This window comes from Colias croceus, chromosome 19, assembly GCF_905220415.1.
Source record: "Colias croceus chromosome 19, ilColCroc2.1".
NCBI lineage: Eukaryota > Metazoa > Arthropoda > Insecta > Lepidoptera > Pieridae > Colias > Colias croceus.
In genome coordinates, this window is record NC_059555.1 from 2,486,083 (window position 1) to 2,511,719 (window position 25,637).

The window sequence follows — 25,637 nt, forward strand, 5'->3', positions numbered from 1 at the left end:
ACGGAAAATAATTTTATTTTTTTCATGTTCGAGACACCAGCTGACGTATAATACACCATGTTGTAACCAGCTGATTATTTTTTTTCGTTGAGATATTGGGTTAGCTACAATTTGACAAATTTTTAGCTGAGAGGAAATGAATGAATGTATTTTTTTTTCCTACGTGCGTGGGAGGCTACAACCGCTCACCCCCCCAACCGAGCGCCAGCTGACGTTCACGAGGCTTTATAATACTATACTCTGATGCGTCTGACGAATTATCTCTTGAGAGGAAATAATTAACCAAATTTGCACCTGGCTCCCTAACCATACGTTATTTTGTCGAATTCAATTATATTGTATAACAATAATCGAAATGTTACTATGTAGAATCGCGTTTTTACTAAAAGTAATCTTTGTATAGCGGTATTTAGATGTTAGGCGACGTATTGAAATGAAACTGAATTTATTATAATTATTAAATCAGTTTTCAGCCACACTTGGTACAAATAAGCGGAACTAGATTAAGTCTAATATATTTTTATATTAAACACGTGATGTAGGTTTGCTGTGGGCGTAGATGGAAGAATCGACTTTTTTCTATGAGATATTTTCTTATAACCAAGTACCTACTTTAATTGTTCAACTATTTTTTATTATAATGAATATGATCAGAAATCAGGTTAATTATCTCATGTTTCGCTGAGATATCCATTTTATGGTATGTGCCTCTTTTTTGTGGTATGGCCTATTTTTTGTACTGCAGTCTTTTCTATATTATCTACGTCAATATTTTATATCATATAATTTTATAATCGGGTTAATAAGTGAAGGTTTCTTGAAATAATTGCATTTCTTTTCTATGCCTTTTTCTACGATTTTCATTGATAGTTATTATTTTATTGTTTTAACAGAAATATTGTAATGTCGGCTGTGTTTTGACGAGGTTTATAGATTTTATTTATCAGATTATTTTATTTATGTTTTGACTTGTTTCTTTAAGAATCTCTTTCAGTTTTCAATTTATTATGTATTTGATTTTATACTATGTGAATAAGCATTTCTTGTCTGCTATGCATTTTGATAATTATTATAGTTTAAGATCTCTCATAAGAAGTAAAGGACTTTAAGGGAACGCGAAAAGTATATATTTGACGGTAATAAAAGAAAATTATGTTTTCCAAGTCCCTTTACGTACTTTTTGAGAGATCTTAAATAGACATTCCGTTTATTATAAAGTTTATTTATTTTTCTAATTTCATATTCGCATTTGATGTTAAATGTTACAATTATTTATTATTATTTGTTTTTGATTGAAATAAATTGCCAAATGAAATTAATGTGTTTTATTCTGATCAAGCATTTTTTTTCCTTTACTGATAATGTCAAAATTTTGTTATGTTTTAATTTTAATTAACAATTGTATAAAAAAAAATTCTAATTTTTATTTCTCTGACTAATTTCTAACAGGAATGAATGCATTAGCACTGTTTAAAAAATAAGCTAGCTTTCGATTATCAAACACAACTAATTATTTACACAAATAGATTAATTAACTAATCATTGTCACAAATACATTAATTTTTCATCTCTTAACTACGGGGAATAAATTCATCTCTAAAATGCAGGGAAAGGGGTTTGCAATCATTGAGGTATTACATATTATTAGTTTGAATTCAGTGTTTTTTAAGTATTAGAACATAATAATTGATAATGCATAGAAGCTTTTCGATCGCACTAAGAACAACGAAAGCATACACGCCTGGGTACACTAAAATAATTTGATATAGTGGGGTTAGAATGAGCATTCACTCGTTTGATCTAAATGCGCCGATACCTATCTATTCACTAATTATGGAATATGGCTTCATAGAGATTTTTTGCTAGATTTTTTCTTCATAAATTTCCTTATAGGTAATATTTCCAAAAATGCGAAAAGAAAATTCATTCATTAATTATAATTAATTATTAGGATTTACCAATTTTTCTGATTTTGTGTGTCAATTTCGTGGATATATTTTTGTATATATTTTGCTGATGCACATGCGTTTTAACGTGTGGTATTAACATTAAGATAATAATTACTACGTATGGAGAAGACACCACGAACAAAATATGTGCGCCATTTTTTTGCTCTAAACATGGACCCATGCTCTAACTAAGTTTTAAAAATTATTATCTAGTTAGGTACTCACCGATAAAAGTTATTCCTTTGCACTTTTCCGTATTATTTGTGCAATATCGTAAAACACACGAAGGCATATTTGATGCGTTTCACTTTAAAACAAATAAAAAATGAGCGTGCAGTTAAGCCATATGGCGTATGTTGAGCGGAACATATGTGATATAGGCGGTGTCGTCTCCATATGTGTATCTCAATGGGTATTAAGGGCTATTTTATTTTGTCGATGGATGGATGTCTTTAACCTATATTCAAGGTATCTAAGAGTGGGATATTTTGAGCATGATAATAAATTCAAAATGATACTGTTTTACATTGTACAACTCTAAAAGGGGATAAACAAGGTAAGGTTCGTAAAATGAATGGAAATAGATACAACAATTCGAAAATAATTCATTTAATAAAACAGACAAACACCAATACATATATAAAAAATATACACAACAATTGCTATAGCACTATAAAACTATCACATTATATCACCAATAACTATTGCAGCTAACTTACAGGAAAACATAGGCACAGAATATATCCATTACATTTTGGCACCATTTTAATAATTATGTGCATGATCTGATGTATACCTACCTAGTCATTATGTTTCTCTTATTTTTAAATCTTATTATGATAACAAAAGAAAAACACCTTTTTGGTTTGTAAAAAACTATAAAATTAAACCTTACATTGGTTCACCTATAATTCAAACAATTTTAAGTAACATTTACTAACGTAACATTAAGGTGCTTGTGTTCCTAACTATTTAATTAACAAACAAACAATTAAAACGCATAATTCTTATATTTAGCGAAAGAGGCCCCGGGAACGCATCTATGGTCAATATTAAAACTGTCAACTAGCGCCATCTCTTGTTCGTTTAGTGCAAAGTCGAAAATGTTCAAATTGTCTATGATTCGAGATTCCGTGAACGACTTTGGTAGAACTGCAATGCCTCGTTGTACCTGTAAATAAAATACGTAAAAATATATTCAAGCTTAATATTTAGACACTAATTATGTGAACTGAATTTATATTGAAATCAATTATTATGCAAAAACAATATAAAAAGAAAGTCTATGCAAATTCAAAATTAATTATAATACAGACAATAATGATAAACTTGTTCTATGATTACAAAAACAATATATTAAAAATGAAGTGACGTCCCATGTCCCCTAGTGGGGTAAGGTGCAGATGCATTATACATCTGTTTCACTGATCGATTTTCCTTAGGGACAAGTAGGTGATCAGTAAAATAGGATACTTTTTATTCAGGAAAAATAGGTAGAAAAAAATTAATTTTTCATTTTTCAGTTTTATCCATAGACGTTGTTCTGTAGAACCGCGAACACACGTTGCGTATTATATTAGGCCTAGCCGTATTTGGGTCCAATAGATATTTATAAGATGTCATTGTCAGAGTTACTCAAAATGGAGAAATAAACCATCCACGCGAAGACCGACATCCGCGCGGACGGAGTCGCGGGCGAAAGCTAGTACATAAATAAATAAAATAAAACTTGAATTTCAATTTAAGAATTTTCTTATAAGCTAATTCTTATAGCTTAGCTCGTGAACTTACCAAATATTTCAAAGCGATTTGCGCTCTAGTTTTTCCATACTTGTCAGCTAAGGCACCAAGTTTAGGGTCAGATTTGATCACATCCTTGCCCGCGAATTCTGGTCTAGCGTCTGATATAAGACCTAGGGGAGTGTAGGCCACAGGTTGTACAGAATGCTTCTTGCAAAAATCAACCAACTTGTGTTGTGTTAGTGTCGGGTTTATCTGTAAATTTATATATTTTTTTACATTATAAATATGAAGCATTAAAAAAATCCTGGAAATTTACTCAAACTTAATGAAGTTTTAAGGCAAAAATCATTGATAAAATATTTTGATTTTAATTGTTTTTTTTTTTTATAATTGTTGATATAGTGTTTATTTTACCTAAAACTACCAATGTACCCAATAAATGATATACTAAAACCTTCTTGATAATCACTCTATTTATTAAAAAAACCACATCTAAATCCGTTGTGTAGTTTATAAGATTTAAGCATACAAAGAGACATTTTAGGATATATGAAAGCAACATAGATATCGACTTTGTTTTATACTATGTAGTGATAAGTACAGTGTTACGTAACAAAGGAAATTAAAATGGCAATTATATTGGTCTATTGTCTGTTATTGACCGCCTCCTTGGTACAGTGGTTGACGCGTGAGCGTAGAACCGAAGGGTCCTGGGTTCGATTCCCGGTGGAGACGAAGAAAAAAAAAATGTCTCGGTCTGGTAGGACACAGAAGGCTGATCACCTACTTGTCCCTAAAGAAAAATCGATCAGTGAAACAGATGTATGCATAATGCATCTGCCCCTTACCCCACTATGGGGACATGGGACTTCACTTTTTTTTATTTTATTGTCTGTTATTATTATAAAACCTTAACGTTAGTGTGGAATTTTTTCGCAATTAAATAGTAATTAAACACATTTTTTGCTTTAAAACAAAATACCTAATAATTAATTTACGTCTTATTATGTAATTTTACAATTTCCTGTAAGAATACAAATTATTTTTATCAGTAAATTAGTAATTATAATATAAGGCACTTGTTTGAATGTCACATGATGATATCTATTTCTTTATCAACTCGTTAAAAAAAACTGCTTTCAAAAAATAAAAAAAGATAATATATATGTTAATTTTTTAATGTTGACTTTTAACAAGTTGACTTTCTACTTTTTCGTCGGTCGGTTTAATTTTCTTTAATAAAAACAGGTAATTTTCCATTTTTAATAAAAAATAAGCACAAACAACAAAGATGAATTGCATGACCAGAATAAAAGAGGAGGATAGAAGACCACTAATACATATTATTTAATGTATATCAATCGTCAGGCCAGTGTGATGGTTTATACCCTATTTATTTAGGAGAAATATTATTTTAATTTTATTATATAAATTTATTTTCAACACTTTAGGTTGCCCATCTAAACATCAATTAAAGGCCTGGGAACAACACATACTAAAAATAATGGAAATAATTATTTACCTCCACTTGATTCACGACAGGCTTAACTTTAGAACTATTTAATATCCTCTGAAGCTGTTCCTCGTTGAAATTGGACACTCCAATGGATTTAGTGAGACCCAAGCTCAAAGCTTCTTCCATACCGCGCCATGTTTCTATATAATCTATTTCTTGGTCATCACCTTTCGCCTGAAAATACGTTTTTATTTAAAGAATCTATAAAATAAAGTTGAGGTAGTTACACACATTACTCAAGAACGGCGGGAGAGATTTTAATTATAATTGGTTTGTAGATTTACTCTGCTTGGACTATGATAATAACTGTAAAAACTTTTTAAAAAATGAGGATAACCGAGTGAAGCTGGAGAGAGCAACTAGTTATTATGTAAAGAAAAATTTAATATGTTTTCAATACTAACATTTTAATGGTTGTATTCTTGTGTGTGTATAAAAATTTGGAAAAATGTAAAGATTATCTTACTATAGGTCTACCAGAATCTGATGGCATATTTATATTTAAGAAATAAAAGATTTTCATATGGCAATTTTATTTGACAACTATCAAATTGGTTGTCAAATTATTTGTCTTCTTTGCAATTGATGAATTATTTTAGGATTTTGTCTAAAAAATCTTCGAAAATGTCGAAAAAGCCGCTGCGATCACAATCAAGAGGTGTTGTTTATAATGTGTGTAGAAAAACATTCGATGAAGAAGGGTCAAACACATCACAATTTTCAATATTGAATATTTTATTGGTAAATTGGACTTACCCGTTTTGATACTGAAAATTAAAAATATTATAAGTAGGTAGGTTACTAATAATAATATTGTTTGTTGATTACAATATAATTTTATGACAACTTATTATAAGAGTTTCCAATACGGTTATTCGTCAAGCTGTCCAAGTCAATTTTATAATGTGTGTATCTGTTAATACTTACGAAAATAAACATAGTTTTATTTTATTTTATAAAAAATTATGAGCAATCTAGTTTTGATCTGCATTATCGTTACATCCATATTTTTGCATGGCATAATGATAATGAATATACAAATATAGGTATGTGTAAATAATAATATTATGTATTACATAGATAAAAGTTATATGTATATTATACATGTAAGTATCTACCTACATAATATTAAGTGGATATCTCATTACTAAGTACAGTATTGTTCACTTATGAAATGTGACTAATGATGTTGAGGACAAAATAAAAAATAAGCAGTATCAAGATCGTTCAGTCCATTTTCCCTAGGGTTGCACACTCAAAATTTTGATTTCTCTAATTGCAATCAGATTCTGGTTTACCTATACATAATGGATTTTTTTAACTGTAAGTACATTCTGAAAAACACAATATGTACATAATTTTTTGTGAACAATTATTTACTATGACTCACATTAATAGACACAGGCCAATGTATAAGATACAAGTCCACATAGTCCAATTTTAACCTTTGCAGGGATTCTTTTAGTGCAGGAACTACATCTTTTTCTGCATGACAATCATTCCATAGCTGAAACAAAACAATTTTATTGTTTCATTACTGATAGAAGTAGAAGACTAAGGTTAAACAATGTAAAATATAAAAAAAAAAAATATTTAGCAGACCAGAGAAAATTTGTAAAATTTTGAATTTATTTCATTTTTACAAATTATTGTAATTTGATCACCAATTCAGAACACTTTTTGGATTGGTGGTAAATTTAAAAAATATATTATGAGAGAAAAAGTGCTGCTCTAAGAATTGAGTAAATAAATGTTTGAGTTTGATCATACCTTAGTAGTCACAAACAGTTGATCCCGCGAGACAATTCCTTCCTTTATTTTTTTGTTAATCCCTTGACCGACTTCCTCTTCATTCTTGTAACAACTAGCTGTATCTATATGCCTATAGCCTGCATCTATACCCCATTCTACGGCTTGCTGGTATTGACCAGGTTCTGCTTTTCGCTGCAAGTTAATTTTATTATTTATATTTAGCTATAGTATTTTAAATTAGTACTCTCTGTAGAAGTAGTGTGATTTTTATTACATATTTTTTTATGTAATGTGTGTATTTGTTTATGATAGAAAGTGATTTTTGGTCATTGCATTCTATTTTTTCAAGTATATTCCTCATTTTTTAAATTAAACAAATTTATTAATATTTCATAGATATAATGAATCAGATGATATACAAAAAAAAGGTGATTTGGGTTCAAATTGTGGACATAATTCTTTGGTTTACCAAAGCTGTAAATGCATATTACTTGTGACAAAATATACAAAATTAATATTATTTCTTCCAGGTGGTCTTTGTGTATAGTTTTTTACAAAGGCTACTCTTGAAGTTATTATACCAAAATTCACAAATAACCACATATAAATGTAAAATTACATGACCTTTAATTGACATTTAAATGGACCGAAACTGTAAACTTATAATAAGGAAAAGGTTTAATTAAATTGAGAGAGAAGTTGGATAAAGTAAGATTTGTGTTAGTGTGTTTGTGTTAAAGCTGTATGGTAATTTTTAATTTGTGAGCTCGAATTGATCAATTTTTTTAAATTGTAATTCATAATTTTTATAATGTATGAAAGTAATTATAGAGAAATATTGTTTATATAAAATGAAAAATAGATATACCTACGATTAACTCATAATGTAATAACTTAAGAGAAGGTTAAACTCTTTTTAAATAACAGCTAGACAATTATTAGAAAAGATAATATTTACCGCATAGGTTCCAAGTCCGACAATAGGCATTTCTAGGCCATTGTTCAATATAAGAATTGGAGCTTTAAAAGCCATATTTAATAATTACTTTTCAGTACCTAATTTATAACTGGGAACCTCAAAAAGAGTTTTTAAGGAGTTGATAGAAAACGAATAAACAATTAAATACTTATCGTTTTATTGAAAAGGGTTCTTATATAGTTTCAAGATAACTTGACTTGACAAAATTATAAGTGCAAATACAATACTTGTTCAAATGAATATTGATAAGACCAAAATAACCTTTAATTAATAATCATTGAATTATTTTTGTAAACAAGCAAATTTAAATTTGCGTTCGGTCGTGGTTCTGTCAATCTGTCATCCAAACTTTAGAGCCAATTATTGCCATATCTAAAATTTTCAGGTTCCGTTCATAAACCTAAACTAAGAAAATTTAGGCTTTCATGGATATTGGCTACAGCGTGGCTACAGCATAAGTATTATAGTTAAGGAGTGAAGAAAAGACAGACAGGCAAACACAGTTACTTTCGAGTTTCACATTTTGTATATCTATTTTAGTTTTTTTTAAGTGAAACTTCTTTATTCCAATGCAAACTTAGCACCCCATCAATGGAATTTTGGGTCAAAAATGACCTTGATTGATAGGTCTCCGTTAGGTCCTTTAAGGTCCCACAATTTTTTCGTTAGGTCCCCTTAAGTTTTTTTTAAATAATTTTTTAAATTTTAGGTATAAAAAAAATACACTTTACCACCCCATCCATAGAATTTTGGGTCAAAAATGACCTTAATCGATAGGTCTCCGTTAGGTCCTTTAAGGTCCCTCAATTTTTTGTTAGGTCCCCTTTAGTTTTTTTAATAAATATATTTTTTTTTAATTTTGGGTAGGTATAAATATGTATTCATTCATCACAGCACATTTCAATAAAATAAATATGTCCCTAAGAACATTATCAAAAGTAGTACTAAAAGTTTAAATATACAGGGTTACTTGTAAAACACCAGCAACCTCGCAGGACAAGATAGCTAACATCATAAGTAACAACATTTGTTCTACGACTTTTGATATTTTATTTTCATACAAATATTCATTTAATTTTCCATTTGAATATTATAAACTCTACGCGCATTCCAAGAAGCGAACGGGAGGGGAAAGGGGGCGTCGTGTCGTCATTTCGACAATGAATAGAACATAGACTTACAAATGTTAGGAGAGTACAATAAAAGCTTAAAAAATCATTTAAAAATAATTTATTGCGTTATGCCAAAAGTCGTAGATCAAATGTTGTTACTTATGATGTTAGCTATCTTGTCCTGCGAGGTTGCCGGTGTTTTACAAATAACCCTGTATAATCTGAAACATACGCAATATTAATAAATACATATAAACAAATTACATAATAGAAAGGTTACAAGATTAACATTACAAAAAAACGGCTAAATGCGAGTCGGACTCGCGCAAGAAGGGTTCCGTACCATTAAAATGTTCTGCCAGTTAAAAGTAACCGAGCGTAAATTATAATAAAATATATATACTTACAAAATAAACATTATACTCCTTTTTGTACAGTTGTGTACAATTTTAATATAATGAAGATTATTTTTCATCTCATTTCAAATTATACATATAAAAATATTTTTTTATCGACAACGATAGCTAGAAGTAGTCCGTCACTAAAAAAGTCATAAAAATTTACGACCTTTTAAGCGACGAGTTTTTAAATTCAACTCTATCACTAAGTTCATAAATATTAAATTTGTATTTCTTTCCAAGATAGTCTCGCTAAATTTGTATTTCTTTCCAAGATAGTCTCGTGGGGAATGCGGTTCAATATCGCGTTTTAAATTCAACTTAATCTCTTAGTTCATAAAGATTAAATTTGAGTATATTTTCTTTCTATGATAGTGTATGTCGTGAGGCCACATCAATATCGAGTAAACATGACTCGATTATTTGTCTTGATCATATCGCTAAACGATACATCGACGATTATCGATATGCGCAGGTTTTAATTATTTTATTATTTTAATAAAATAAATAATTTAACAATTTCAATGGTGGACTTATACGGACCTAACGGTAAAGAATACGATTTTGATAAAATTCGCCAATTTTGCTATGGATGAGGTGCTAAAGTGTAATTTTTTTATACCCAAAATAAAAAAAAAATATTTATAAAAAAACTAAACGGGACCTAGCGAAAAAATTTGTGGGACCTTAAAGGACCTAACGAAGACCTATCGATTAAGGTCATTTTTGACCCAAAATTCTATGGATGGGGTGCTAAAGTGTATTTTTTTTTATACCCAAAATTGAAAAAATTATTAAAAAAAAACTAAAGGGGACCTAACGAAAAAATTGTGGGACCTTAAAGGACCTAACGGAGACCTATCGATCAAGGTCATTTTCGACCCAAAATTCCATTGATTCCAAGTTTGCATTGGTCTTCTTTATCAGGGTTGGAAAAAAATTTAGTGTAACATTTTTTCGTTACGCGTGACATTTTTCCGTTACGCGCCATCTTTTTCTTATCCCTACCATGCGTGATTCGACGTATTTCTGTTAAGTTGCATATAGTAAATTATTTTTTTTTAAATAAGGTCATAAAGAAGTTTCGCTTCTTACGTGTGTACACTAGTACACGCACACATTTTTTTGAAGTGATACTTCTTTATTGGGGCTGGAAAAAAATTTAGTGTAACATTTTTTCGTTACGCGTGACATTTTTCCGTTAGGGGCCATCTTTTTCTTCTACCATGCGTGATTCGTATTTCTGTAAAGTTGCATACCTACCTATAATTCCTACCTAAATTATTTTTTTGAAAAATAAGGTATTAAAGCAGTTTCACTTCTTACGTGTGTACATTAGTACACGCCTAAGGTACACGCCTTAGTACAGTACACGCACACATTTTTTTTTCACATAATATAACATACCCTGTGTACATTGGTACATACCAAGTACATACCTAAATGGTTTAAAGTGCCACAAACTTATCTGACCCGGTGGCAAAAACTGGAACTCGTGCCGCCATTTTGAAATGTCACATTTTCACAGACTTTTCGTATGGAATATTTTGTATAAATAAAAAGAAAGCGGCATGAGTGACACTGTCACCGGGTCAGATAAGTTTGTGGCAACATTAAACATGGTTGAATCTAAGAGCAATAAACCTATAGAGTACTTGTATCGAGCGTATACAATTTACATATATTTGTTTCTCTCTATCTAAAGAAAACTTCGTATGAAAGAATGAGACAGCTATAGACAACAAGCTACGTTTCAACATAGTCATGGCACCATTTTTACTATAGGTACGTATTTAGATAGATAGAAGGTGATAGTGATGGATGTGCTTCAATCGATAAAATCGTGAATGTATTTTGCATTTACGGTTTCGTGAAATAATAAATAAAAAAAACAAAACTTATAATTAATTTCAGTTGAATACATTATTTGTATATAATAAATGCGAAATTATGCGAGAATGGATGTTATTCTTTCACTGCGGAACCGATTACAATGAAATTTTGTACATACACACATAGGTTAGGTTTTATCCCGGAAATCCCACGTGAACGGGAACTGTGCAGGATTTTCTTTAAAAACGCTGGCGGAAAGCTAGTATATTATAAAAGAAATTTTAAAACTTGAAATGTAATTTAAAATAAAGAAGGAAATGATGACAAAGTTAAAGGAGTGAGGAGAAAGGCACAGTCAGCATGAAGGAATCATGCAGCATTTTAACAAGTTAATAAAAAGACAGTCTTAATGAAAACATTTTCCTAACATCCTACTAATAAAGCGAAAGTTTGTGAGGATGAATGTTTGTTACTCTTTCACGCGAATACTACTAAACCGATTACAATGAAATTTGGAAAAATTACTTTTGATCCCGTAAATCCAACAGGAATGGGAACTATGCGGGTTTTTCTTTGAAAACGCATGTATATTAAGTATGTATTTCAATAGTAGTTTCTCATCTATGAGAACTGTCATTTAATCAACCGTTTAATTTTCACATAGTTACACATTTAAAGTAACTTATGTGTAAAAAATTTCAAAATAAAAATTCACTCTCTTTAATCAAATGTATTTATTATCTAACTACAGGAACAAAAAAAACGTAAGCGTAAGATTGCACAATTCTTCTAGAGTATCCATCTTGATAACACGCAGGCTCGAAATGCAGTGAACACAATATAGCAAATTGTGGCGGCGTCCAATCAACTCATGTCTCATGTTTTATACCCATTTTTTATTTAGCTCTGGAAATCTAAAACAAAATGAATTTATTAATAAACTGAAAGAGAAATTACTAAACAACAAACGAAAACTAAAACACATAAGGCAAATAAAACAACCACGTGGTATGTTTTATTTTCCTGCGGTAAAAAATTTACATCTATTATTTGCAACAACAACTACATAATATAAATCTGATATAAGAAACAAAATAAATAAATCAACGTTAATAATTATGAAATAGATTTTTTGTCATAAATCGATAATATACGCTAGATATGTTACAACACTACGGTGGTAAACAAAATGCCAAACGTGATATTATTGTGACATTTTTTAAAAATTATTTCATTATTCTATATTCCACAACCCCATAAAGTAGGTAAATGTTACAGTTACAACATAAAATTACAAAAAAGCGCTTGATAAAACCTTCAAATAGGTTTAAAACATAAATATTTATCAATTTGCTGAAAATCACTTACCGATGGAAAGATATTTGCACATTGTTTTTATCCAAAACTCCCATTCGACTAGTGATAGCCGGTTGATAAACATACAATAGTTATTTTAGCACACTGACAAATAAAAAGAAACACTGTACACTTTATATTTTCTAAATATTTCGTTAAAAACACTTGACGCACTGATCCCACCAGCTGGTTGGAAAACAAACTGACTGCCGGCGCGCTACGTTTGAAGACAGTGCAGATACTCTATCGCTATCTCAATCTGGCTTATGCTGTTATTGACTAAGAGTAAGTAGATTAGAAAATATGTATTTTGTTCTGTCTCAATATAAGAACTCTATAGGTTTATTGCTCTTAAGTAGCCTACTCACGATTCAATTTCAGTAACAATCTGCTGACACAATCTGCAGTGAGCTGACAGATTGTGTCGTGAATAGTATAGTTGAGGGCACGTTGGGGGCGTAACCCAACATGTTGTGTATTGGATCGGCGCGGAAGCAACCCGACAAATTGTCTCAGCAGATTGTGTGCGTGTTGAAACGTGAGTATTGTGATTGCTCCAATCTCGGCTCAATCGCGTTGCGCAGTAATCGCAAAATGGCGGTTTTGAGATAAACGCGGGAAAGACATTTTTACATATTTGAGGAAGATGTTTATATTTTATAGCCGTTTATACTTTATAGCCCTTGAAATCTATCAATAAAATTGGAAAAAATACAAGCTTTACAAAGATAATTATCTTATATTTCATAAATTAGTATATCCATTAATAATGCGTATTATTGCGTTGAGGTTTAGCATCAGGCCAGGCATCAACGTGACGTGCACACGTTGTGGCAAGCAATCGCGGAATGAAATTGTATCAGCAGATTGAGGGTTGGATGAATCGTGAGTAGAGAACGCTCAATCGCGACTTCAACAAATTGTGTCAGCAGATTGTGGGTTGTGTTGAACCGTGAGTAGGGCCTTTTAGGGTTGAATGCTATTTTTGTCACTAATGTCAGCTGTCATTTGTCAAAACTCACGTGTGCTCTATGTGTCCAATGCAACAATGTCATAATCATATTTAAAAATAAAAATAAATAAATAAATAAATCTTTATTTTTTATTATACAAATAACAATTTATTTATGTTTATTCAATGATCATTATAAACAGAACATTGTTAAAAAAAGTTGTAGTACAGACTAGAAGTGCAAATACATAATAAAAGTTTCAAATTCAAACAAGTTTGTAAAAGAACCAAATACCACAAGAAATGGACGAAGAGGTAAACAGCGAAGCATTTCGCAGTGTAGTTAATTTTTTAGAATCAAATGTACCACGATCCGATGTAGCCAATATTAGAAGCGAGCTAAAAAAAGATTTTGTATTAGGAAAATCTAAAAGTAAAGTTCAAAAGCAGAAAGTAAAGAAACGGCGAAATAATCTGCTATCACGCAATGAAAAAAGGAAATTGGGTTTTTATTCTATACCACGTAACAGTGTCAAATATAAGGATGTAGAGGCAATCAACGCAATATGGATAGATTATATTTCTGATATGCTAGAATTGGATAAATCAGTTCCTGATCCAATGAGTAAGAGATGGGATATATTTACACAGATTCTCTATAAGGCAGATTTTCACGGCAGCTTGCTAGAGGTGGTGCGTTCAAAATGCCCTAGTTATGTTGGTAAAAAGGGCATATGTATTATGGATACAAAAAATACTCTAAAAATTGTATCAAAAGATGATGTGGTGACAACCATACCTAAAAAGGAAAGTGTGTTTGATATGTACATAAGAAATGTAAAAATTACTCTTTTTGGTAAACATTTATGTATCAGGCCAGCTGAACGATCAAATAAAAAATTCAAGAATAACTTCCATCCAGATTTATAGAATTAAATATGTTTAAATTATAAATTGTTTATTTCATTTCATAATTCATATATTATGTAGGTATCATCTTATAAAATTCCCATTCAGTAATAGTTTAAAAATAAAAAAAAAATTATTAGGCACACCAAATACCACCAGTCACCACCACACAAAAAATATATCAAAATACACTTAAAAATTAAAACTAAGAATATAATTTGTGTGGCGACTGGCAATCTGAAGGGTAAGGCCGCTCAGCATATTATGCTATGCCAATATGGTTAGCATAGCGCTGGTTTTCAGGGCCCCACCAGTAATAACTAGTTTAGTAATAATGGTACATTAATTGTGTTTATAAATATATATTTTTTGTTATATTACAATGTTTTATAACTTTATATAAAATACATATTTTATTGAGGCATTCCAAATTCAAAACAGATACAGGTTTTAGATTTGATTATATAGAATTAAATTATAATAGCCTTCTATGTCCTACCAGACCAAGTCATTTTTTTTTTTCTTTGTCTCCGGGAATGGAACCCATGGTTCTACACTCACGCGTCAACCAAAAGTTAACCAGTATAGGTACCGGCCCGGACGGCGGAAAAGGCGGTCGGAAGTAAATGTTCTCATATTATGTATTCAGTATTCATTGTCGATTTTTGATAATAGTGAAGTACATATTAAAATATTGCGTGGCAGAGATTTTTGTATTTATGATGATGTTAGTTGCAGTTGTAATAAATATTTAAACAGCAATTTAAAAGTATGTATTTTATCCTCCCCTCTAGTCATGCAACATTTGATGTCTATTCAGTTGTATCTTTAAAGATGTGACCTGCTTAAAAACATCGATTAAAGTGAGTGAAACTTGAAACATTAAAATTTTAAAAATCTTCAGGGAAAACCCTGGACGAATCGTCCCAGTACACACATTGTAATATATTTTCTTTCGTATATCTAGGGAGCAAAATAAGACAAGTATCTACATAAATTTTTGAGCTTTTTGCCACAAAAAAAAAAGAAAAACTGTCAATGTTGTGACTGTGGTTGTGACCTAAGAGCAATTAACCTAGTTGTGACTTATTGCTCTTAGGTTGTGACAGTGTACATGAAGTTGACATTTGATTCATAGTTCATCGCGTTTATTTTTGAAAATAAAAAACAATTTATTTTCAGTCGTTATTTGCTATTTAATTACTTTTAAAACGCCATGGCAAACAATTCAGATGAACCAGCCGTATTAGCTCATCAATGTTATCTGAAGAAGGACTATACATCCGCACTACAACACCTTAATGAATTAGAAAATCTTGTTGGAAATAACAGTGCCTTGTTGAAACGTATACAACATAACAAAGCAGTAGTGGAGCTAGCTGCTAGTGATATGAAGAATGTGGCTAAGTTCAAATCAACGTTAGCAGATTGTACTGGCGTTTCTTTCCCTGACGAAGATGTCAAAGAGACGGTTTCGCCTTTCGCGATTTATAACTATGCAGTGGTTCTTTACCACTCACGTTACTATTACCAGAGTGCTACAATCCTAGAAAAGCTGTTAGCTTCAAAAGTAATTAAGGACAAAAAGCTACTACATCATGTTGTTTTGCTTTTATTGGAATGTACACTATGTAGGCGTACTTACGATAAAACTTTAGAAATAGCTAAAACACATGGCGAGGGCTTAAAATCGAATAATGAGGTGAGTGATTTGTATCAACGTTTGGTAAGCAGAGCTCAAATATTCCTTGGCCAGAAGGTACAGTTGAAGGCTGATTCTATAGAAAATGTTTGCATCATAGCCCAGCAACAGTATATAAACGGTAATATTAATGATGCTGCTAATACTTTGGGACTTTATAGATCTTTACAATACAATTATGGTGTAAGAAATGAGGGTGAAGATATATGGGCAGCAATAAACAATAACCTTGGTGTTATATTTTTATCAATCAAGAAACCGTACATAGCTACTAAGTATTTTCAGAATGCTCTAAAAGAGCATTTTAAAACTATGGAGAGTGAAGACAGTGAAAGATTAATTGTGTGTAAGGACAGACCAATATATGTGTACAATCTAGGATTAGCATTACTTGCTACAAAGAACACTGAAGGAGCTTTTGAGTGTCTCGTTGAAGCAGCGAGGCATTACCCCAATAATCCACTAGTATGGGTAAGATTAGCTGAGTGCTGCATTAAAAAATGTTGTTGTGATGAGGCTCAGAAGTTCATAGTTAAGAAACTTGGCAGTGGATCCCATACAAAAGTCCTTGTTGCCAAGGAAAAGGAGAAATATTCTTCATCTGGTGAATCCTTTGCGATACCATCACTGTCATTAGAATTTGCAGCACTATGCCTGAAAAATGCCATCACATTACTGCCTAATCAAGATCCTCCTGCAGATGTGTCGGTACCAATGATACAAGCTCCTCCTGGTCCACCAATCAATTGGAAACATAGGTGTGAATTGAAGAATTCTATATTAGTTCTACAGAGTTACATATTTTTACACCTCCAAGACCCTCTGGCAGCATTAGTTAGTGCTAATGAACTTTTAAGTCAAGCAGATGCGTCTAAGAGTAATAAAACTTGGGCACACATTTATGCAGCAGAAGCTTTAATTATTCTTGATAAAACTGTAGAAGCGATAGAACATTTACAACCAACTATGATACATGAATTAGTATCAGGGTTGCCAGATCAAATGAGAGATGTTATTGGAGTAGCGGTATGGGCAAAGGCAGCTGTGTGCAATATCTTACGAGGTGATCTTTTACAAGCAAGAAAAGTGCTGCAGCAAATTAGTTCTGCAAAAGTTTTACCTTTACAAATGTATGTGGAAATTTGTTTGGGCAATGTAGAGAATTGCCATACCATTTTACGTAAAATACGCTACACTCATGTATCACAATGACATAGACATAAATTTTTATAAAAATTGTGTTTATATTTTATATTAAAAAGTAAATTATTGATTTTTGTTTCAATCTACCTAAACGACTTTTAGATATTTATTGATTCCTATTAAGAGCAATGACGAAATTAATATTTGATTAGAGAAAATTCTCTATGAATATTTTCAGGATTTTTAATTTGCATTACATATATTGATACATTGAAACAGATTTGACAAAGCAGACATACAGACATTTAGCATTATAAAATTGAAAAATTCTGTTTTGAAGTGTTTCAAACGAAACATTTTCATTCATTAAATTATATTGGAGTTGTTTTATTCTGAGCTACGTTTATTCGATTTGGAAAATTGTGGAACCATAGTGGAACCAAGTGGAACGCATCTGGAATAAAATGAATAAATGTCATCACTCATCTGTCATTATTGACAATTCGCTGTGTAAACTGTAAATTGTATTTCTTTTTATTTTTTTATTTTAACAAAACATCGATAGCACAATGAGATAGGTACTCTGAGATACTTATCAAAATACAGCATAATTGTTAAAGTAAATGAATCATAAAAATATAATAACCATTGAATCTTATAATAATGAAATAGACAACCAGGATTTAAAACAAAAATGTAGGATCGTCTACAGCAATGGGTAGGAGGTGGATATTTTTATTAGCAGCTATCGTAGCTACATTGCATTTCTCCATAATTCTATTTATGTTGAGCCCATTGTATTTTGCTAAAAATTCTTATTATGGAGGCAGTTACGCAAATCGCCTTTCTTTGAGGCAGCCAAATGTAAACTGGTGCAAAGAATTGAGGTTTCGTGTTCCACCATCTAATAATGTCGTAGCTTTGGTGTCCTATCCTGGAAGCGGGAACACTTGGCTGCGATATCTCTTGCAACAAGCTACAGGTTTGTCATTCTTATTATTGCTAGAAAATAATTGAGTAGGTACATTTTTCCAATGGACAATACTTTATACTCTATCTATTAAAAATTGGTTGTCTGTAAAGTCGGTTTACTGACGATAGTTGAACGTGACAACGTCCGATTGTGCTTCTTTGTCGCTCATTCCGCGCTCTCGCTCGCATTCAAGCCTTACATGGAACGCCTCAGATGAGGCAGAGCGAGGTAACGCCGCATGAGTCATGTTTTTTCGTGCGTGCAGCCGGCTTTATCGAATTATAAGACGTTGTCACGTCAAAAAAAAACCGCATCAAAATCCGCTGCATAGTTTTAAAGATTTAAGCATACAAAGGGACATAGGGACAGAGAAAGCGACTTTGTTTTATACTATGTAGTGATAATAGGCTACTTCAAATCAAGTTAACTTTTTAATTTGGTTTGCTAAAACATTAGTACAAGTCTTATAAAATATTTGCAAGGCTATTTTATTTTTATATTCATACTGTCATAAAATATTATATAAGTATAGTTAGTAGTGTAGTAGTTGTTGCATTAAAATTAATATTATTTCTAATAATTGCAGGCATTATGACAGGCTCAATATACATGGATTATGGTTTGAGAGTGCATGGCTTTCCAGCGGAGAATGTGACCAATGGATCAGTACTAGTTGTGAAAACTCATGAAGGCCCTCCGTCTGATAACAAGTTTCAAGCCGCTGTATTGCTCATAAGGAATCCTAGGGATGCCATATTGGTATGAATAATAATATTAAAATTAGTTTTAGGTATTTGTTGTTATGTGTTAGTAAAAATAATATATTTATTATCCATTTTGTAACAAATAAATGATTTGAATTTGAATTGAATATTATTCAAAAAGGGTAGTTATTTTTTTTTCTATGACTAAATGTTTAGCTGCTTTATGTTTGTTATTTTTTTTTGTATATCTTCTATAAATCTAGTTATTTTTATCAATGACTTATACAAACATTGTTCCTGTGGTTTGCATGTTAATTATAAAAATTTACCATTTTTTTAATTTTGAAGAAATATTTGGTTACACATACAACTTAAAAATACTACAGTTTGTTGTATTTGTATAACATATTATGTGTTTAATATATATTTGTATTTTTTTTTTGCTTTTTGTCATAATATCTAATGGCTTTTTATTTTGTTTGTATTTTCAGTTTGTCCCGCTGTACATCAAGCTTATAACCAGTAAAATAATTATTTAACTATGAAAATAATTAATACAAAAAATACCTCTAAAAGGTTAGATTTACTTTATTTTTAAATGTTATTTTTATGTATTATAACAAATCCTTATTGATTGATAAAATCAATGTTCCTTATCCTTTGCTTTGTTTTTTATGCTACATAATGATTACAGTTTGCATTTGCGATTGTTTTTTATTTTTTTTTTTTGTTATAGAATATTAAGATAATAAAATATAACACTCATAACATAACTGACTGGCCGGTTGGCTTGGTAGTGGCCCTGCCTTCAAAGCCAGAGGTTGTGGGTTCGATTCCCACCCGGGGCAAATATTTGTGTGATGAACATAGATGTTTGCTCTGTGTCTGGGTGTTAATTATCTATATAAGTATTTATTAAAAATTATATATATATGTATGTTTATCAGCCATCTGGTTTCCATAACACAAGCGAAAGCTTAGTATGGGATCAGATCGTGCCATGTGTGAAAATTGTCCTGAAATATTTATATTTATTTATAAGATTGTATTGATTGCAATGGTATAAAGTGATCTAAAAAAGTATAAGTATAAATAGGGTTTCGATAAAAATGTTACATTATGAAAGCTTATTATATCCTATGTATAAACAAAATTTCAGATATAGATTAAACTAGCTTTCCGCCCGCGTTTTCAAATAAAAACCCGTATAGTTCCCGTTCCCATGGGATTTCCGGGATAAAACCTACCCTATGTGTTAATCCTTTTTTCCATTATGTTTTTATTTTATTTTATTTATTTATTTTAATATACCATAAATAATAATACCATAAGCTTAGGTTAGGATAATACATTATACTAACTTACAATCTATGGTAAGCCAAGGTGATTTATTTTATTTTAGCAAAATGTTTTTGGTAATTTCAGGCTGATTTTAATAGAATCCACAAGGGCCATATAGGCACAGCCCCAAAGTCTGCATTTAAAAGAAAAACAAGGGAACATAAATCTGGTAAGAAAATTATTGTTAATTTTATTATTTTTGTAGAATCAAGAAATTATCTCAATGTTTCAAACTATTTATTTATTTAATTATAATTTACAAGTGTACTCAAATTTGTTGACTTTTCTGAGAATAGGTTATTACAATCAATTAACATACAGTACTGATCAAGAGCTCCATTTGATTCTTTGGTCACCTAAAATACGCAAATTGCATTGCAATAATATATTGTTTACGCAGTTGGCTAGTCTCAATCGGGAATGGCTGCCATTCACCTTTAAACAGAGATAAAATCGGCGCTGTAGTTTTTGAGTTTATTGTGAATAGACTGATAGACAGATGCGGCTTTGTTTAACAAATAATAATATGTAGTGGTATGTGTGCTTCAAGCCCGTACACAGACCGCTTCAAGCAGTTGAGACCGACGGCTTGAAGCCGCGACCGCGTGGTGAACTATGGACATTCATTCACTCCCGTACAAGGACTGCTCGAGCAGTCGCAACCGCTTCAAGCCGTCAACTGCGCGGTTTGTGGCGCCAGCTGGAGCAGTCAATGACCAACTGCTCGAGCAGTCCGTATACGTCGCTCAGCCGTTAACTACTCGAGCTACTCAGCCGTTAGCCGTTAACTACTCAGCCGTTAACTACGGCCGCTCTAATAACTTAATTTATCTTTCAGACTGGGCGACATATGTGTCAGTAGAGCTGAGATCCTGGGAAAGCACACACAAGCATTGGTTGAACGACTTTCCCGGGCCCATTCATATTGTGTTCTATGAAACTTTGGTGGACAGGACCAGACCGACGATACAGGGGATTTTGGACTTCCTAAATCATACTGTTACGGAGGTGAGTTATATTATCAGTTAAAACATTAGAAATGAGTTAATATGACTTCAATGCGCGCTAATAACAATATTTTAAAAGATCGTAAAAATGTAGTTTGATATTGTATAAACTATGCCTTTTTCTTGGTGTAATTGATGCCTATAATAAAACATTTATTCATATATTCTTATTTTATTCTAGGAGGACATGAATTGCGCGATGTACAACAAAGAAGGTATTTACAGAAGAAGAAAAAAATACACAGATTTCGATCCGTTTACGCCGAACATGTATGCGGCGTTACAAACTGTAAGAAATCGAGTGCGGGACATGGTCATAGATTATCAAAGAACTCACAATCGCACAGAGTAAAAATTATTGCTCATAGATAAATTATAGTTCAAAGTTGTAGATAAAGTAAAAATTATGAATTGTTTTCTTTTCATATTTAGAATAGGTGATCTCGCCTATGCACATATTTTTTCTGTATATCACAGAAAATGTATGCGGTCGTGACTATTTGACTTGACTCAATGTGATTAATTTTTTTACCATATTTTAATTTAACATTATTTTGTTTAAAACAACATTTTATGCAGTGTCTCGTCAACTTGTGTCGTCAAATGTCATAATATTAACTGTTTTTTTTTGTACCTGAATTAACAAAAAAGTAATGTCTTTTCACCTTTTTTTTAGATTTTTTTTTCATTGTATTCTTTTGTATAAACTTGTAGTCTAGTTTTAATAATACTCATTTATATTTGTTATATTATCTTAAATAGTACAATGGAAGTTTCTTAGGCCTAATGCTATTTATATGTTTTTGTAGTGTAAGTGTTGTATAGGTGTTTAATTAAATAAATTTGCTTTCATATATATATTATATATGCTATCAGAAACCCCGAAAAGATAAAGTTCCTACTATAACGAACTATGTACTTAATTGAGGAAACTCATATTATATTTATATTTTTTAATATTATTATACTGTTATGTATACTTGTTTGTTAGTTGCTTTAGTAAGGATTCCTTTAGTAGTTCATATTATTTAATTTTTACTTTTTAGTATCTTTTCAGACGATTAGAATTTCCCGTTATAATTATAAGATTGTAAATAATGTTATTTAGTATAAGTAGGTAAAAATTTTAATTAAACATAAATGTTCAATGTGTGATGTATTAAAACTTAGAATAAATAAATTAAAGCATTTTTTATATGTTAAACAGTGGTTTATGTAAACTTCCAATTAATTTTGGTAAAAAAGGGATATTGAAGAAATATTTCCCATAATTTCTTGCCTACTAGTCACAAATAATTGTTGCAATGTATATTGTCTTTTGCATCGTGTTGATAATATTTAGCGCATAAAAATCTACAAATTATTAGTAAACACAGTACCTTTAAGTAAAAACCACGTCATATAATAAAGTATATAAGTACATACCCAAATTGTAAACTTTGCTTCAAAAAAGCCAACTAATACATGTGTGTATGCGTAAAATATTACGCCAACAAATGTGTGTATGCGTAACTAATTTTGTCTTGGCGTTTTTTTCACGATTAGTAACTAATATGTACTTTAAAATTCATTTTAGCTTTGAAAAAAAAAATGATATTTCAGTGTAAGGTAAATAAATTGATTCTTGCTTGTTCAGCCACATCTAGTCTCATTTGTTCTAGTCAAATCTGTTATTAGATAAAATATATGTTGTTTTTGAAGTAACTCGTGTTGGGGTGCTTTTCCACACGATGTACGAGGATGTGTAGCGAGGAATGTGTTTGTAAATAACCAATAGTATCGCTTCAAATACTAAACGCTTCGAACTTTGAACTAAATTAAGTGATATGATTGGACAAACACATCCCTCGCTACGCATCCTCACACATTATTGGTGGAAAAGCAACCTTATAATATTGTTGTTGGTTTAAGTAAATATGAACATTGCAGAACTCATTGAATATAAAATTATATGCATCCGATTGAAACAAATCAGTATTAAAATAATTGAAATGCCAAAGTTAATATACGTATTTATTATGCTTGGAGAGTATGTGAAAATTAGATTATTTTTCTGTCTTCTAAATAATAGTGAGTTAGTAAAAAATTAAATGTTTAACTTCTTTTTTTGTAATGTTAACGTAATAGCCGTCCAGAAAATCAATATACCCTTAAATCTACTATACCTAAAATAATGATTTCATCTTGTAAAATAATTTTTAAACTTAAACCAAATGTTACAATGAAAACCATAATGTTATGTTATGTTTTACAATTCTGTGTGATTAAATGAATAGTTGTAAATACTTTTGTCTTTTATTTTATGTATACCACCTCCATTACAGTAAGGGTCAACTCACACCAAAAGAGCGTCGAAGCGCAGCGAAGCGGAGCGCAGTTTCCGTGTCATATGAATTTTAACTTTATTGTCATTACTATAAAACTTATTATCGCCTGAGAAACTCGAGCCCGCGGCGCCGCTGGAATTCCGCGGAATTCCAGCGGCGCCGCGGGCATCCGCGCGACTCGTTCGAGTTTCTCATGCGATAATAAATATTATAGTAATGAAAATAAAGTTAAAATTCATATGGCACTGAAACTGCGCTCCGCTTCGCTGCGCTTCGACGCTCTTTTGGTGTGAGTTGACCCTTACAGTAACACTCCGAGAGTGAACTAATTTTATCAATTAACATTGATACAAAGAGAAAAAAGTTTCGATTCTTTCATACACACTGAAACCATCAATTTCTATATGTACTTACTGGGTGTAATCGTTAAGTGTGCACAGGCGATAATTCCGTAACTATTACAGATATCAAAAAACTTAAACTGATATTGAAAGTACTATACCCAATAAGTTAAATGACAATAAAGTAACAAAAAAAAGAGAAATATAAAAAAAATTACATCCAGCACTCTCATACATTTAGTATGAGATATGACTATTCCAAACATTTAATATGAAAGGTTTTGCTTTTTTACTTAATTTTGTGCTTTAATTCTCAAATTTTAATGAAAGTTCACTTAGAAACTGTAAATAGAGCTCAATGTGATACAATGGTATTCCAAATTACCATTGAATACAAAATGTATGGAAAAGTTTTTTGATATCTGCAATAGTTACGGAATAATCGCCTGTGCACACTATAACGATTACACCCGGTATGAAAATGTAGGTACCTATTCCTATTTCCCTTGGTCACGGCATCACGTGTGAACTACCGATTTTAATATTTCTTTGTTTGGTGTTCTATATAGTCAGGAAAACGTAAGAAAATTGCGCCAAAAAAAATGAAACCTAACGGCTATTTGAAATTCATCTGCAGTTTGTGCGAGAGAACATCGGGTCAGCTAGTTCTGTTAAATTTGCACACCCAATCAATGGGTAGAATGTGTTAGCGACATAATATTGTAAATTTTAAAGATCTATAATTTGTACTACATTCTTGCAAATAAAAATAATTTGAATTTGAATATAACATGAAAGGTAGATTTATTGTAAGCGTGTCTTGTTGTAAAAAGTCTTGGTCTAAGATCCGAATATAAGTCGAAATGCAACGGCCGCAGCGTGATAATAGAATGAGACCAATTTTATGTGTATTAAAAAATGTATTAAAAATGGGTTGACTGGGAAAATCCTGGACAGGATATTTTTTATTAATTATTAAAAAATCTTTTATTTTCACTTTTTATTAATTGCAGTTTCGAGATAATAAAACAATTTTGTAATAAAACAGCCAAAATCAACCTATTTTTAATACATTTTTTAATACACTAAATCTTTATATATAAAAATGATTTGCAAAATAAGTAAGTACTCGAGAACGGCTGAACCGATTTCGTAATTCTTTTTTTATTATATTCCTTGAAGTACGAGGATGGTTCTTATGTAGAGAAAACGTAAACATGTACCACGGGCGAAGCCGGGGCGGACCGCTAGTTTATTATAAAATTGGTCTCATTCTATTATCACGCCGTTGCATTTCGACTTATATTCGGATCTGAGACCATCTTGTATTTGTTGAGTGGAATCACAAACTTGCTTCACCGGAACTAGTGGCATGGTACCTAAATAAAACAAAATATGTACACGTCATGTGTGTGTGTGTGTCGTCGTCGTCGTATATGAAGTGCACAAATCATGTTTCTTTGAGTCAGGTCTTCACATTCCAGTAAGTAAATACTCTTCATGGAATCTGATTACTCTATGATTCGATATAATTTATGGTCTTAGCATACCTAGCCTTTTTTTGTATGGGATAAAGTGTACCTCATGATTTGAGAATCAG

General features: G+C 31.2%; 4 protein-coding genes across 5 annotated transcripts; 3 read left to right on the forward strand and 1 right to left on the reverse strand.

Annotated features, from left to right (window-relative positions):
* Positions 1-2,542: 2,542 nt before the first annotated feature.
* Positions 2,543-8,259, reverse strand: LOC123700391 (aldo-keto reductase AKR2E4-like). The gene is made up of 6 exons (XM_045647593.1): positions 7,919-8,259; positions 6,979-7,152; positions 6,599-6,715; positions 5,215-5,382; positions 3,741-3,944; positions 2,543-3,120 (listed from the first exon to the last, which is right to left on the reverse strand). The coding sequence occupies exons 1-6, from the start codon at positions 7,991-7,993 to the stop codon at positions 2,941-2,943; spliced, it is 918 nt and encodes a 305-aa protein (XP_045503549.1). The 5' UTR covers positions 7,994-8,259; the 3' UTR covers positions 2,543-2,940.
* A 5,484-nt stretch (positions 8,260-13,743) lies between these two features.
* On the forward strand, positions 13,744-14,544 carry LOC123700176 (ribonuclease P protein subunit p29). Its single transcript, XM_045647312.1, has one exon. The coding sequence runs from the start codon at positions 13,894-13,896 to the stop codon at positions 14,518-14,520; it is 627 nt and encodes a 208-aa protein (XP_045503268.1). The 5' UTR covers positions 13,744-13,893; the 3' UTR covers positions 14,521-14,544.
* A 1,059-nt stretch (positions 14,545-15,603) lies between these two features.
* LOC123700368 (CCR4-NOT transcription complex subunit 10) lies at positions 15,604-17,472 on the forward strand. Its single transcript, XM_045647562.1, has one exon. The coding sequence runs from the start codon at positions 15,716-15,718 to the stop codon at positions 17,411-17,413; it is 1,698 nt and encodes a 565-aa protein (XP_045503518.1). The 5' UTR covers positions 15,604-15,715; the 3' UTR covers positions 17,414-17,472.
* A 394-nt stretch (positions 17,473-17,866) lies between these two features.
* On the forward strand, positions 17,867-23,544 carry LOC123700523 (WSCD family member AAEL009094). 2 transcript variants are annotated; one of them, XM_045647761.1, is made up of 6 exons: positions 17,867-18,069; positions 18,175-18,326; positions 18,904-19,076; positions 20,447-20,531; positions 21,201-21,370; positions 21,551-23,544. In XM_045647761.1, the coding sequence occupies exons 1-6, from the start codon at positions 18,059-18,061 to the stop codon at positions 21,719-21,721; spliced, it is 762 nt and encodes a 253-aa protein (XP_045503717.1). In that variant the 5' UTR covers positions 17,867-18,058; the 3' UTR covers positions 21,722-23,544. The 2 variants fall into 2 exon arrangements, with proteins under 2 accessions (XP_045503717.1, XP_045503716.1); XM_045647760.1 differs by having other exon boundaries at positions 17,867-18,326.
* The last annotated feature ends 2,093 nt before the right edge of the window (positions 23,545-25,637 follow it).

Coding starts and splice junctions, on each gene's coding strand:
- LOC123700391 (XM_045647593.1), bottom strand. CDS start 7,993: ATGGCTTTTAAAGCTCCAATTCTTATATTGAACAATGGCCTAGAAATG. Junction 3,945..5,214: donor CTGTCGTGAATCAAGTGGAG/GTAAATAATTAT, acceptor ATAAATTTACAG/ATAAACCCGACACTAACACA. Junction 3,121..3,740: donor AAATCGCTTTGAAATATTTG/GTAAGTTCACGA, acceptor TTTTATTTACAG/GTACAACGAGGCATTGCAGT.
- LOC123700176 (XM_045647312.1), top strand. CDS start 13,894: ATGGACGAAGAGGTAAACAGCGAAGCATTTCGCAGTGTAGTTAATTTT.
- LOC123700368 (XM_045647562.1), top strand. CDS start 15,716: ATGGCAAACAATTCAGATGAACCAGCCGTATTAGCTCATCAATGTTAT.
- LOC123700523 (XM_045647760.1), top strand. CDS start 18,059: ATGGGTAGGAGGTGGATATTTTTATTAGCAGCTATCGTAGCTACATTG. Junction 20,532..21,200: donor AACAAGGGAACATAAATCTG/GTAAGAAAATTA, acceptor TTTATCTTTCAG/ACTGGGCGACATATGTGTCA. Junction 21,371..21,550: donor TAAATCATACTGTTACGGAG/GTGAGTTATATT, acceptor ATTTTATTCTAG/GAGGACATGAATTGCGCGAT.